We start from the raw sequence: 13,127 nt of genomic DNA, 5'->3' as shown, positions 1-13,127 counted from the left end.
GGGATTTCTGCCACCCAGTGCCTACAAATGGTATAGCAGGCTTTCAAAACATTGACATGTTGAAATTAATACATTTAAAAACCATAGAACTGCCAAATTAGTTTGCATGCCAAGTTTCAAGTTTCATGTCTTTATGTTATGGTGCTGAAATACTTATTTTGGTCATTATAGATATATGTGAGAATAAAGACACAGTGACATGCACACGTGAGAATATCTTTCCATTTGTCTGTGTGCATGAGTACCAAGATATAACTATATATGCAATAACATCCTGCAGAAACTTACTGGCAGTGCATGGGGTGCAGACCTAAAATTAATAAGAACATCAGCCTGCCCTTGTTAACTGCTGAGTGTGCTTGCCCTTTTTGGCACAAGTCTGCCCATGCGAAGCATGTGAACATAGCATTGAACAAAACATGCAGAATATTCATAGGATGTCTCAAACCTGCACTTGTTGATAAGCTCTACAAGCTAGGTGTCATTACACCCCCCCCAATGTGCGACAGGAAGTTGCTGCTAGCTGTGAGAGAAATAAGGCTGAACACCATGAAAGCCATCCACTGCATGACTATCAGCCTCCTCCCAGTAGACTCAAATCAAGGAAAAGCTTCATGAGAACCACCACTCCTCTTAACGTTCCCCCAACAACAGCAAGAGTATCCCTCTGGGCAACTAAACCAGGAAATCCCAATTGGATGACATGGCCCCCCACAAGGGTCTTCCTCCAGGGGCAAACCAAGAATGGGCAACTTGGAAGTCCCTGAACAGACTCAGGAGTGGAGTGGGCAAATCAAAAGACAACCTGGAAAAATGGCACTATCTAGAAGAATCCTCCACCTTGTGCAACTGTGGAGCAGAACAGACAACTCTGCATCTGTATGCTTGTCCGCAATGTCCTGCCTCATGTCCAGAGGAAGAATTGTTTGAGGCTGAAAACTATGCGGTTGCTGTTGTCCGTTTTTGGTCAAAAGATATTTAGCCACTTGTGCTCCAATTTTTAATCAATTTTATACTAATTTATGCAATGCTTTTGATACAAAATAAATAACTATATAGAGATATATTCATATTACAGTATGTTTAACATGTGACATGTTAAAAATCTTCCCTTATACCATCTGATAAGTGTTCTTTGACCTGACCTTATTGTTGCCTTTCTTTTCCTAAATGTTGCATTTGGGTTAACCTTCTTAAATCTTACTGAGTCCTGTAACAGTGAAAACCTACTGGTGAGCAAAGTAGTACACAGAAGGAACACAGGAAAATCACATATACATATGAAAACATTTTAATCAAAAGCTTCTGTTGACCAATCTTGCTGGTACATTTGGCTTATAAGATAACTATCAAAGCTGTAAGGTGTCTTGAGAATGAGTTGCATATCCTTTTTCATTTACTACAACATTCTAATATTCTGTTCCCCAGTAACCTGGCTGCATCTCATTTTTTGTTTGCTATCTTGAACTTCCTTCTCTTCATGGCCAGGTGAAGAGCTTTTAAAATAGCATCCTTGTTATTCATTACATTGTAACAGCTCAGTTGCAGCAATCTGTCAAATTCCATTGGCTCATAGGTGAGCTTTGTGGAACCATAAGGAGAATCATCTGTATATAGATGAAAATCTGCAAATGACATCTCTTCCGGTTCACGTTTTACTCCTAACAAAGAAATAAGGAAAGGAGGATTTGTGGAGGGTTGTCTTTGCGGAACTGGTACTTTTATTAGATTGTATGCAGTTTTGGTTATATTCTCTCAATAGACAAACAGACAGACAGATAATTAAAAAAGCATGTACAGAAATAGCATTTGCATTTAGGGGGAAACAGCTGATATGAATATCACTTTGTATGTTGATACCCTGTGAGGTGTGAACAGAACAAATTATATGGCTGAGACCAAAGTAACTCACTGGTGGCATTTCTTTGACACTTGCAATTATTTCAGTTGTTCTAGTGCAGTGGTTCTCAACCTGGGGTCCCCTGATGTTTTTGGCCTTCAACTCCCAGAAATCCTAATAGCTGGTAAACTGTCTGGGACTTCTGGGAGTTGTTGGCCAAAAATATCTGGGGGACTTCAGGTTGAGAACCACTGTTCTAGTGGATGGAGTTGAAGACTGTTGCTTCTTCTTTGTTTACTCCTCAGGTGTGCAGCACCATCTCCAACAACTGGTTTGCAAAGGTATTCCACACATGTATTCCAGGTGAGCCTTGAATACCTGGGGAAGAGACAGTAGCCGCCACCTACAACATAAGTCTACTTCTTCCCAAAATGCTCAAGGGCAGATAGAACACATCTAAGTTCACACCTTGCAGGCAGGACGGGGTCACTCATGGGAATCTCCCACTTACTGCTGTGCATACAAAACAAGAGATGCTGCAATAGAAGGCACTGGATATTTCCACAATTTCTTCCAAACTACATACATTGGCGAGGTGTGCAAACATATGTTAGCAAAGGGACTGCATATTTAGGCTCCTGAAAACAATCTGACATTTCATTAAACTAAATGCACTCAGAACATAACAAAAGGAAGTGCTTCTTTATTCTGCACTTGCACTAGTTGACACCTCCTCTTATCTAACATGCATATTGTTGATTGGACTGGGATGTGAATATTTCTTCAGTAATTACTATGATGTAGTATTGTCCTCCTAAGACAAAGAGCACATGTAGATGGCAGAGATACATGACTCTCTCTCTTCAGCACCGTACCATGTCATTGAGGCAACTGCATCTTTGCCCAATGTTAGGACAAGAGCTTATATTTACCTTATGAAATCATTAGTGAGCATAACAGTTTGGGGGCTGGGCTGCATCTTTATTTTTCCCCTCAATTTAATTAATTAATAACATAAAAGGAAATGTGTTGTCGAAGGCTCTCATGGCCGGAATCACTGGGTTGCTGTGAGTTTTCCAGGCTATATGGCCATGTTCCAGAAGCATTCTCTCCTGACGTTTCACCCACACCTATGGCTGGCATTTTCAGAGGTTGTGAGGTCTGTTGAAAAAATGGACAAGTGGGGTTTATATATCTGTGGAATGTCCAGGGTGGGAGAAAGAACTTTTGTCTGTTTGAAGCAAGTGTGAATTTTGCAATTGGCCACCTTGATTAGCATTGAAAAACCTTGTAGCTTCAAAGTCTGGCTTCTTCCTGCCTGGGGGAATCCTTTGTTGGTAGCTGCTAGCTGGCTCTGATTGTTTCCCATCTGGAATTCCCTGGTTTATGAGTGTTGTTCTTTATTTACTGTCCTGATTTTAGAAGTTTCTTTAATACTGGTGGGCCAGATTTTGTTCATTTTCATGGTTTCCTCTTTTCTGTTGAAATTGTCCACATGTTTGTAGATTTCAGTGGCTTCTCTGTGTAGTCTGACATGGTGGCTGTCAGAGTGGTCCAGCATTTCTGTGTTCTCAGATAATATGCTGTGTCCATCGAGTGCTCTGCTATGGCTGACTTCTCTCGTTGAATTAGTATGAAGTGCCTTTCATGTTCCTTGATTTGTGTTTGGGCAATGCTGTGTTTGGTGGACTTGTCCACAGTTGCATGGTATGCGCTAGACTCCTGCAGAGGTGAGAGGATCCCTCTTTGTCCTTTGCTGAACGTAGCATTTGTTGGATTTTCTTAGTGGGTCTGTAGATAACTTGTAGGTTGTGTTTCTTCATCAGCTTCCCTATGCGGTCAGTGGCTCCCCATGGACCTTAATAACACTTTTCCTCTGGGTGGATCTATCTCTTTACTCTCATGGCTTGTTCTTGGTCTTGCCTGGTGAAATGTCAGGAGGGAATGCTTCTGGAACATGGCCATAGAGCCCAGAAAACTCACAGCAACTCAATAAAAGGAAATGTTTAAAACTGATTAATTTCCTAGTGATTTCTCCAGATATTTCCTAATATTGGGATCTGTGAGATTTAGGAGTTAAAAATGTGGAAACTCATTATTTTGGTGAAAATGAAAGTGATTATCCTCTTACATGCTAGCCCATACTGTAAAGCTGAGCTTCTTCTACGTGTTACTTACCCGGTGCTTTGTATTTTTTAAATGTTTTGTTCACCAGTGGGAAATGAACCACTATGGGAGCCTTTGGATTGTCAGCATTCAAAAACACGTAACATTCCTTTGGGTTTTTTCGATCATTATCTGTGACAGTAATGTGTGGAAAAGGAATTCCTCTTTCTTCACAGTACATCTGAGCCTGATGCAAGACCTGGAGAAGGAGGAATAAATGTTCAGGCAGCCTTTTCCATGTTTCACTAAAATCATTTGTCTTAATAATATGAAGCTGGTTCCATTGCTGTTTAAACACCAAATTAAAAAGTATATTTTTTTGAAGCAGAGCACAAGATGAGCTTACAGTGGTGATGTCATTTGCCTTTCAGTCAACTGACTCACAGGGACCTATCATATTTTTCTTGGCAAGAATTTTTCAGAATAACCTTGCCATCATCTTCCTCTGAGGCTGATCTTGCATAAGGTCACACATTGAGTTTCTCTAGTCCAGCATTCAAACCACTATATAGGGGTATACAGCCACACGGAAATGAGAGCATTGCCCTTCCCACAAAAGAATGCTGCCCTCCCAATGACAATTTCTATTTGTCTCCAAATTTCTAGTATGGAAAATTATTCATTCTTACAAACATTACATTTTGCTATATTACATTTCTTTATATAAAACTGCCTGCCCCTTATTTGGGGATGCCCTAAACTGAATTTCTGACTACTCAACTGAAGGGTTTTTTTTAAAAAAAAATTAACTTTATTGTTATGTAATAAAAGTTCAAGTCAAGCATTACATTATGCCACAAATAGCCATTTAAAACACAATCCATTAACAATACAGTGAAAACAAATAAAGCGAAACAAACATTAAAGAAAAATAGAAACTCTAATATACTTGCAGCAGTCAATAGAAAAGAACAGATGAGCATTTTAGCATATGAGTCAATCTTAGTGGAAGTCAGAATGTTAGTTTTTAAGTTGCTGCAATGCTAAAAATTTGAGGAGTGAAGGAAAACATCACTGAATGTCAGAATTATTATTTGGAGGGCAATGCTCTCATTCATACAGTTCCATAGCTACATCCTGGCATTACACCAGATCTCTGCGCTGTGGAAAAGGAGCCCCACGGGAGTCCCACAGAGACCATCATACAACATAAGGGCACTTCCGGTGGGATTTTGTGGGGCTCTGTTCCCACAGCACACGGAAGTGGAGCCTAGAAGCCATCTTCAGGAATGGGGTGTTACCCGACTCAAAACAGGAGAAAGCAGGGGAAAGGCACGGTAAGATGTGGATTGGCCATCCCCGAAGATGCGGAAAGATGGGAGGGAATGGGGTAAGACAGTTCCTTCCACTTTCCTCCGCTTTCCCCTGCTCTGTCTGATAAAATCCCTAATCTCTGCTATGTTAATCTCAAATAACTTTGCTAATTGCTATCACTGATTTCTAATAGCAAACTCGAAGAGTAATGCTATCAGGAAATAAAGCTAAACAGAGATCCTGAAAAACAAGATTGATAATCCTGTGGATGCTCAGATGCTTCTCATTTTGGCTTGGTATATACAAGAATTCAAATCTACTGCTTCAGTTCTTACAGTTGGGAATACTCTGTAACATAGAGCAACAGTCTGACATTTAAAAAGAAGCTTAAACAAATTAACTGTATGAATGTTTCCAGTTACCGTAATAATCATATAAGCCTAGGTTTCTTCTAATTGCTGTATAAATTACACTATGTAACAAAATTTGTAAAATGCTATGTTCCTGGTCTGAACGTGTTATTTTCTGTTTAATCGTGTGGTACTTACTTTGAAAGTAGTTGTTATACTCGAGAAACCTTGCTTTTGTGGCTGCCACAAACTATGTTAAATTGGTTGAGACTCTATGAGATAATCATTGAAAAACTATAGCAAAATATGCTGCAGGATGTTCTTCAAAAACAAAGCTTTTGCAGTTTAATAAACTTTTTCCATGTTTTTTACGATAGAACCAATTAGTAAATGACAATTATAATCCAGAAACAAAAATTGTGTTACGTAGTGTTATAGAATTCTTCTGACTGCAGAATAAGACATCCTACTTGCTCCTACTGGCTTACAAAATTGAAAGTGTATCCTTCTTTTTTCATAGCCCATGAGTTGAGACTCTCTGCCTTGCTACTTAAACCAGTACTTAACTAGGTAATATTAATCATTTGTATATTACTAATTTGCCGGGTTGGGGCTGACTGTCATTTTAGGCTCCTGTACAATATTGGATTCTGTTGAACTTTGTCCGTGAAATCCAGGCTATAGCCAAGTGTTGGTAATGTGATTGGTTAGTCTGTTTATGTTTTAGTGGACTGTGGGTCCTTATATCTCTCACCTCAAAAGGAGATTTCCAGGAATAATCAAATGATAAGATGATGTCCACATCTCTCTCAGGCTGGAGGACCAATGGAAATGGAGAGTTGATAGCAAATGCCCCATCAACCAAGTGCAGACTCTTTTCTCCAGGGGTCAGTTGATTGGGTACTGCATCCAGGTGAGTCTCTGAAACACCCACCAAAACAATGCCCATTGAAACAGGTTTGCCCTAAAGAGGTGATTAATGAATCCCCTTAAATAAATAAATGATCCAAAGAGACAGCAAAACAAGAAATAAAAATTTTATCATGTAAAAATATTACCTTTCCAAGCTACAAATTCTTTATCATTGGTATAATCCTTGTGGAGATACAACCCTTGCAGAAAATTGAAGTTTTCCCCAGTAGTAATTCGTGACTTAAATAAACTGTAAAACAACTGCGTAAAGGCTCCTCCTGGCATGATCATCTGGGTTTGTCTCAGGGAAGAGTCCAAGGACTGAGAACCCCAGAGTTCATCTGTAAAATGTAAAATAATAAAAGAAAGAAATAATAATTTTCTTCTAGAAGAGCTAAAATTTTGAGTTAACAGTTAAAACAAAAGGTATTGTTCCATTATCTGGGAGGAGGCCACCAGGGAGCGCCAGAGAGAGAAGGACTGTCCAATTTATGGGCAGGGAGTTGAAAGAGGAAAATCATTTCCCCCATTTTTGCTAGTCATTCTCCCTCCCCCCTTCCCATATCATACACTAGGGTTGTTTCCACGATAGCGACATGGGTGGGGGGAATAACAGGTACACAAGGGGTAATGGTTTTCCTCCTTCAACCTACTCTCCACCCCCATAAATTGGACAATCCTCTCTCTACCGCCCCCTGGTGGCCGCTGCCCGGATAATGGAACAGTATCAAAGAAAGCTGTGGATGCAGAACGAATGCAGTTCGACACCTCTTTAACTACCATGGCTCAATGGTATGGAATCATGATAGTTGTGGTCTTACAAGGTCTTTACCCTTTTTTGCCAAAGCATATTGGTGCCTCAACAAAGCATATGTCCCAGAATTATATAGTCATAGCAGGTAAGTTGTGTCAAACTGCATTAATTGTACAGTGCAGGTGAACCCTAAGTATTAACTGAATTTAGGCCCCACTGAAATGTAGGTCCCACTGAAAATTTTACATGGTTTTCTAAATGATCACAATCAAGCTTCATTCAATGAATAGCTAGTTGGAAAATTAATGAACATGACAAAACAAAAGCTTTAATCACAGATTGAATTAGGAAAATCAGATATAAGACTAGAAGAATTTGCAGTTCAGATAGCTATAGAGATACACTAGCCTTAGGCCAAATTTAGTAACTGACAGGCTAAAACCTGTTTTCTGGTATACATCCCAATGAGAAGTGGTGTTACTTCAGGAAAATAGGTCTCCTTATTTGAGTATTTAAAATACTTCTTTGAGGGGGGTTTTTCAGTAAACACATTTAAAATGCAAACCAAGGCACATTTTCTTGAGGGCACCCACCCTCCCTTTTAACACCTGAGGAAACATGCATAGGATGAGCACCATTTCTGGAACGCTGAATATAATCATATCTTTACCTACAATTTTGATGGCACCTTTCACAGATTCTGTGAAATTCACATTTAAAGCCATTGTTTCTTCCCAGATGTCCTCTATGTTGGCAGCAAATGCACTTGCCCAAATTCCTGCACCAAGAGTAAAATACTAATCATGTAGTTCACTGACTATTGCCTAGCATTTCTTTTTCAATGGACAGAGATAAATACTGGATTGAATGCAGTGTGACAATAGAAGACATTTCAAGCCCCTGCCATACACACATGCATGCAGACACACACAGGGGCAGCATACCAAAACTTGCTCTCTTTCTTGTGTAATTTTTCCACATTTTGCAACTATCTCTAAGTGACATTTAATGAAACAGAGTCTATTAAAGACACAATCTAATATTATCAGGATGTGACAGATATACTAGACTTTAAAGGGAAGGGTGTTTTCATTTGTGGCAGTTGTTGTATATTTATATAAATGTGGGTTTGGGTATTAGAAGTTTAACAGGAAGAACTTAAAGATAAGGCCAAGATAAGACTGCCTCTGGGTAGCATCTTGTTGAGTATTTCCAAAATCACAAGACAGATTTATGACACTGTATGTTTTGGAATTTATGTTTGCAGTCATTATACCATTTCAACAACTGAAATTTACCAGATGCTCCTGGAAGTTACATTAGAAGCCAGGAAACTTCAGCAATATAAAGATTTCTGTGACATGGGGAAGCCAGGTCATGAGTGAAGAACCATCCAGTCCCTCTCCAGCAGCAAGACATTTTGTAACATGCAACTATAGCCCTGTGGCGGCCTGAAAGAAAGCTCCTCATTACTGGGTGAAGGCTGTATGCTACTTTATTCACAACCTCACTCTCCAGGGCCTGGAAAAAATTCTATGATAGTGGGGCTGCTTGGCCTCTAATGTGGGTTTTAGGGGAGTCGCATTGGGAGACATAGCTGCAACAACAGAGCTTTGTCATTGTGTTATACAGCTATGGTAAAAAAAAAAACTCAACGATTTATAGTTCACCAAGGGCTCAGAAATAAGCTTTTTTCATGTCAGGAACGACATGAGAAACTGCAAGTCACTTCTGGTGTGAGAGAATTGGCCATCTGCAAGGACGCCCAGATGTTTTGATGTTTTTACCATCCTTGTGGGAGGCTTCTCTCATGTCCCCACATGGAGCTGGAGCTGATAGAGGGAGCTTATCCATGCTCTCCTTGGGTTGGATTCAAACTGGCAACCTTCAGGTCAGCAACCCAACGTTTAAGTCATCAGTCCTGCCGACGCAAGGGTTTAACCACTGGCATGGATCCTAGCCAGCCTCTTTTCTGGCCAGTCAAGGGAGAGGATGGGAAGTCTGAACAGCTGACAGAACTGTGTAAGATATCTTGTATTTCTCTGTATGTTTATGCTTGTACATTTTGAAGCAAAATTGATGTACTTGCATCTCTTTTGGACAAATTGAAATAAACCTCTGTGGATTGTCTTCAACTTGGTGAGTTGGTTTCTCTGTCCTGTCCTATCTGGTTTTTGGCATATGGCTCACCAGGCACAGATCCTCTTTAACTGCAGTCCCAGTTAACCACAACAATTGTAGCTAGATACAGGAACTTGGCCAACAATTTGTTTTTATGCTTGTAATACAATAGCAGCATAAAAAAGACAATCTGGCATATTTTTATTTTATTTCTCTGATCACCATTCCATAAAGTGGGTTAAAATACTTCAAATTTTAAAATAATACAAATTTGAGAAAGGAAGCACAACATAACATATTACAATAGGACAAAGCTTTAACCGTTTAAATTATCACATACCAGTATGTATGGCCATTGGCCAGCTATTAAACATAAAATAAGCTGAAAACATTTGCTTAAATAAGATGCTGGGATTAATACTGTTCTGACCTCTCTACTTCCATATAACCAGAATCTGTCACTGAATGCCATACATTTACAGGAATACTAAATGGGAGGTATAATCCCAACAGTAGAGGATTTTTTCATTGACTTTCTACTCCTCAGATTCTAAAGTGTAGATGGTGCAATTCAGACCAACTCATGTAGGTTTCTATGAAGAGAACCAGCATAATATTATAATTGAAGTTCCTCTGAGACATGTGAGCTGTTTTTTAGTAGGTCAGTGAAAGCCATGGGTCCTAAAATGAAGTTATTCTACTTATGCATAGAATCCTACCTTGGAGGAAACAGATCCTGGGTTCCTCATGTTTCTCAAGCAGAAAACCCATGAAAAATTTACTATTGTAGTCTTCTGTGCAGATAAAAGCTCCATATTTATAAAAACCAAATTCATAAGGTGTAAACTCACACCATTCTATAAAAAATAAAAAAACATTGTTTTCCATTTAAATGTATTAACATTTTCCCCACAATGAAGAATTGAACTATATCTCAAGATTACCTTTTAATAGGATGTGTGAAGATCAGATTCTTTTGATGCCTTACCAATCAAACAAATGAATAAACAAAAGTTTTATTTATATTGGGTTTAGACAAAAATGGAACTCAAGGCAACTTACAGAATAAAAAGTAAGAAGTAAAACTCTATGTATCTGAAAACATATAAAAAGTTAAGAAGACATGGATTTAAAAGCATTGAATAAAAACATACATTAAAACCATCACAGTACTAAAACAGATAACAGATATTCCATGCAGGAATAGAAAAGCCTTCAAAAGACAGCTGGAAGGGATCCAGCCTCCTCCCAGAGTATAGGAACAACCACAAAGATGATCCTCTCCTTTGTTCCTACCTAATTCAACGGAGACGGTGGCTAAACTGAAAGAAGTGCTTCCTCCAAAGATTTTAGAGTTCAGGCATCATCATACATACTGTCATTCAGAGAGCCTGGACCCAAGCCATAGGTCATAACCAGCATGTTGAATTGTACTTAGGCAATGCAGCTGTTGTATCAAAGGAGACTTAAGTTCTTTGTAAGCAGACCTCATCAACAACCTCACTAGCAAATATCTGTACTTCAACCTAAGAATACTTCTGGATGACTTTCAACCTCAGCTCCATACCTGTAAATTCACGGGATTTCACATTAGTCCTCACATTCTGAGCTGCATAAATAGGGTAAGGGTTTTGCCCCCACTTGACAGCTTCTTGTTGATCAGACAACTTGGTTGGATCCTTCTGAATATGGCAAGGAAATAATCATTGTCATCTGATGTTAACTTAAATTGTCCAAAATAAAGTCCTAATTGGCTTCTCAAAACCACTTTATATTAATGAAGAAATACAAATACAAACCAGCTAAACAATGTCAAACCATTTTTAAATAACAGATTCCATTGAATCAGGGCCGGCCCCACCATAAAGGCCAGTGACGCCGCCGCCTCGGGCGCAGGTCCCGGGGGGCGCCGTCAGGCTGGGAGGGAGGCGGGGCACCGCTCTGATGGTGCCCCGCCGCCCGACCAGTGCGCCCTGGCCTTGTGGCTCCCTCTTTCGCCACCCGGGGAGGGGAGGAGGGATCGCCTCCTTCCCTCCCCGGGCGGCGAAGCCTGCTTCTTTCGCCGCCCGGGGAGGGGAGGAGGCGATCCCTCCTTCCCTCCCCGGGCGGCGAAGCCTGCTTCTTTCGCCGCCCGGGGAGGGGAGGAGGGATCGCCTCCTTCCCTCCCCGGGCGGCGAAGCCTGCTTCTTTCGCCGCCCGGGGAGGGGAGGAGGCGGTCCCTCCTTCCCTCCCCGGGCGGCGAAGCCTGCTTCTTTCGCCGCCCGGGGAGGGGAGGAGGCGATCCCTCCTTCCCTCCCCGGGCGGCGAAGCCTGCTTCTTTCGCCGCCCGGGGAGGGGAGGAGGCGATCCCTCCTTCCCTCCCCGGGCGGCGAAGCCTGCTTCTTTCGCCGCCCGGGGAGGGGAGGAGGCGATCCCTCCTTCCCTCCCCGGGCGGCGAAGCCTGCTTCTTTCGCCGCCCGGGGAGGGGAGGAGGCGATCCCTCCTTCCCTCCCCGGGCGGCGAAGCCTGCTTCCTTCGCCGCCCGGGGAGGGGAGGAGGCGATCCCTCCTTCCCTCCCCGGGCGGCGAAGCCTGCTTCTTTCGCCGCCCGGGGAGGGGAGGAGGCGATCCCTCCTTCCCTCCCCGGGCGGCGAAGCCTGCTTCTTTCGCCGCCCGGGGAGGGGAGGAGGCGATCCCTCCTTCCCTCCCCGGGCGGCGAAGCCTGCTTCCTTCGCCGCCCGGGGAGGGGAGGAGGCGATCCCTCCTTCCCTCCCCGGGCGGCGAAGCCTGCTTCCTTCACCGCCCGGGGAGGGGAGGAGGCGATCCCTCCTTCCCTCCCCGGGCGGCGAAGCCTGCTTCTTTCGCCGCCCGGGGAGGGGAGGAGGCGATCCCTCCTTCCCTCCCCGGGCGGCGAAGCCTGCTTCCTTCGCCGCCCGGGGAGGGGAGGAGGCGATCCCTCCTTCCCTCCCCGGGCGGCGAAGCCTGCTTCTTTCGCCGCCCGGGGAGGGGAGGAGGCGATCCCTCCTCCCCTCCCCGGGCGGCGAAGCCTCCCTCTTTCCAACCCTGGCCGCGCCTCCCACGCTGCGTGGGAGGCGGGGCCAGGGCGAATAGCATGGGAGGCGGGGCCAACCCTGGCCCCGCCTTCCACCCAGCGTGCCCTGGCCCCGCCTCCCACGCAGCGCGGGAGGCGGGGCCAGGGCACGCTGGTTGGGAGGCGGGGCCAGGGCGCAGGAGGCGGGGCCGGCGGGGGGCGCTTTTCAGCGCCCCCGCTTAATATTTAAATTTATCTCCGACCGGCCCTGCATTGAATATTTAGAATAATAATACCAACTTGGTTCAAATATATTAAAAGGATTAATATTTGATCTTGCATTTTTAATGATGCATATCTGTAATCCCCTTAATCTTTACAGCTATCTCCTCGTGGAGTGTCTGAGCTTGTCATCCTTTCTGAGAAGAGATTGTCTACACCCAGCCATGGCTAAGGCGAATCCATAGATTCCAGATTAAAGGTTTTGTCTACCTGATTGCAATGGCTTATTGAAAAACTGTCATTTTTCCTTTCATGCTAACTTTTAATTCTTGAACATGACCTCATGTCTTATGGGACCATAACTTCCATAAACACTTTACCAGAAAATCAAATCTTAACCTGTTATAAATACCTCCTGACAAATGTTTCAGTCATCTCTTCTGACCACCACCCCTGCTGTCTTTCTCAGGCCCATATTTCCCACCTCCTATATTTATGG

At 42.8% G+C, this 13,127-nt stretch overlaps 1 protein-coding gene across 1 annotated transcript in view; it reads right to left on the bottom strand.

Moving 5' to 3' along the window:
• Positions 1 to 1,275: 1,275 nt before the first annotated feature.
• LOC107982241 (cytosolic phospholipase A2 zeta) overlaps positions 1,276 to 13,127 on the bottom strand; it is a 31,306-nt gene continuing 19,454 nt past the window's right edge. The window contains exons 15-21 of the mRNA XM_062968139.1: positions 10,965 to 11,079; positions 10,117 to 10,254; positions 7,947 to 8,054; positions 6,669 to 6,863; positions 6,365 to 6,531; positions 4,019 to 4,205; positions 1,276 to 1,661 (exon numbers count right to left, since the gene is read on the bottom strand). Coding sequence (XP_062824209.1) covers positions 1,444 to 1,661; positions 4,019 to 4,205; positions 6,365 to 6,531; positions 6,669 to 6,863; positions 7,947 to 8,054; positions 10,117 to 10,254; positions 10,965 to 11,079 — 1,128 coding nt within the window. The 3' untranslated portion in view covers positions 1,276 to 1,443. The remainder of the gene's footprint in view (positions 1,662 to 4,018; positions 4,206 to 6,364; positions 6,532 to 6,668; positions 6,864 to 7,946; positions 8,055 to 10,116; positions 10,255 to 10,964; positions 11,080 to 13,127) is intronic.

Source organism: Anolis carolinensis, chromosome 1, assembly GCF_035594765.1.
Source record: "Anolis carolinensis isolate JA03-04 chromosome 1, rAnoCar3.1.pri, whole genome shotgun sequence".
Taxonomy (NCBI): domain Eukaryota; kingdom Metazoa; phylum Chordata; class Lepidosauria; order Squamata; family Dactyloidae; genus Anolis; species Anolis carolinensis.
This window is presented reverse-complemented; position numbering and strand designations above follow the sequence as displayed.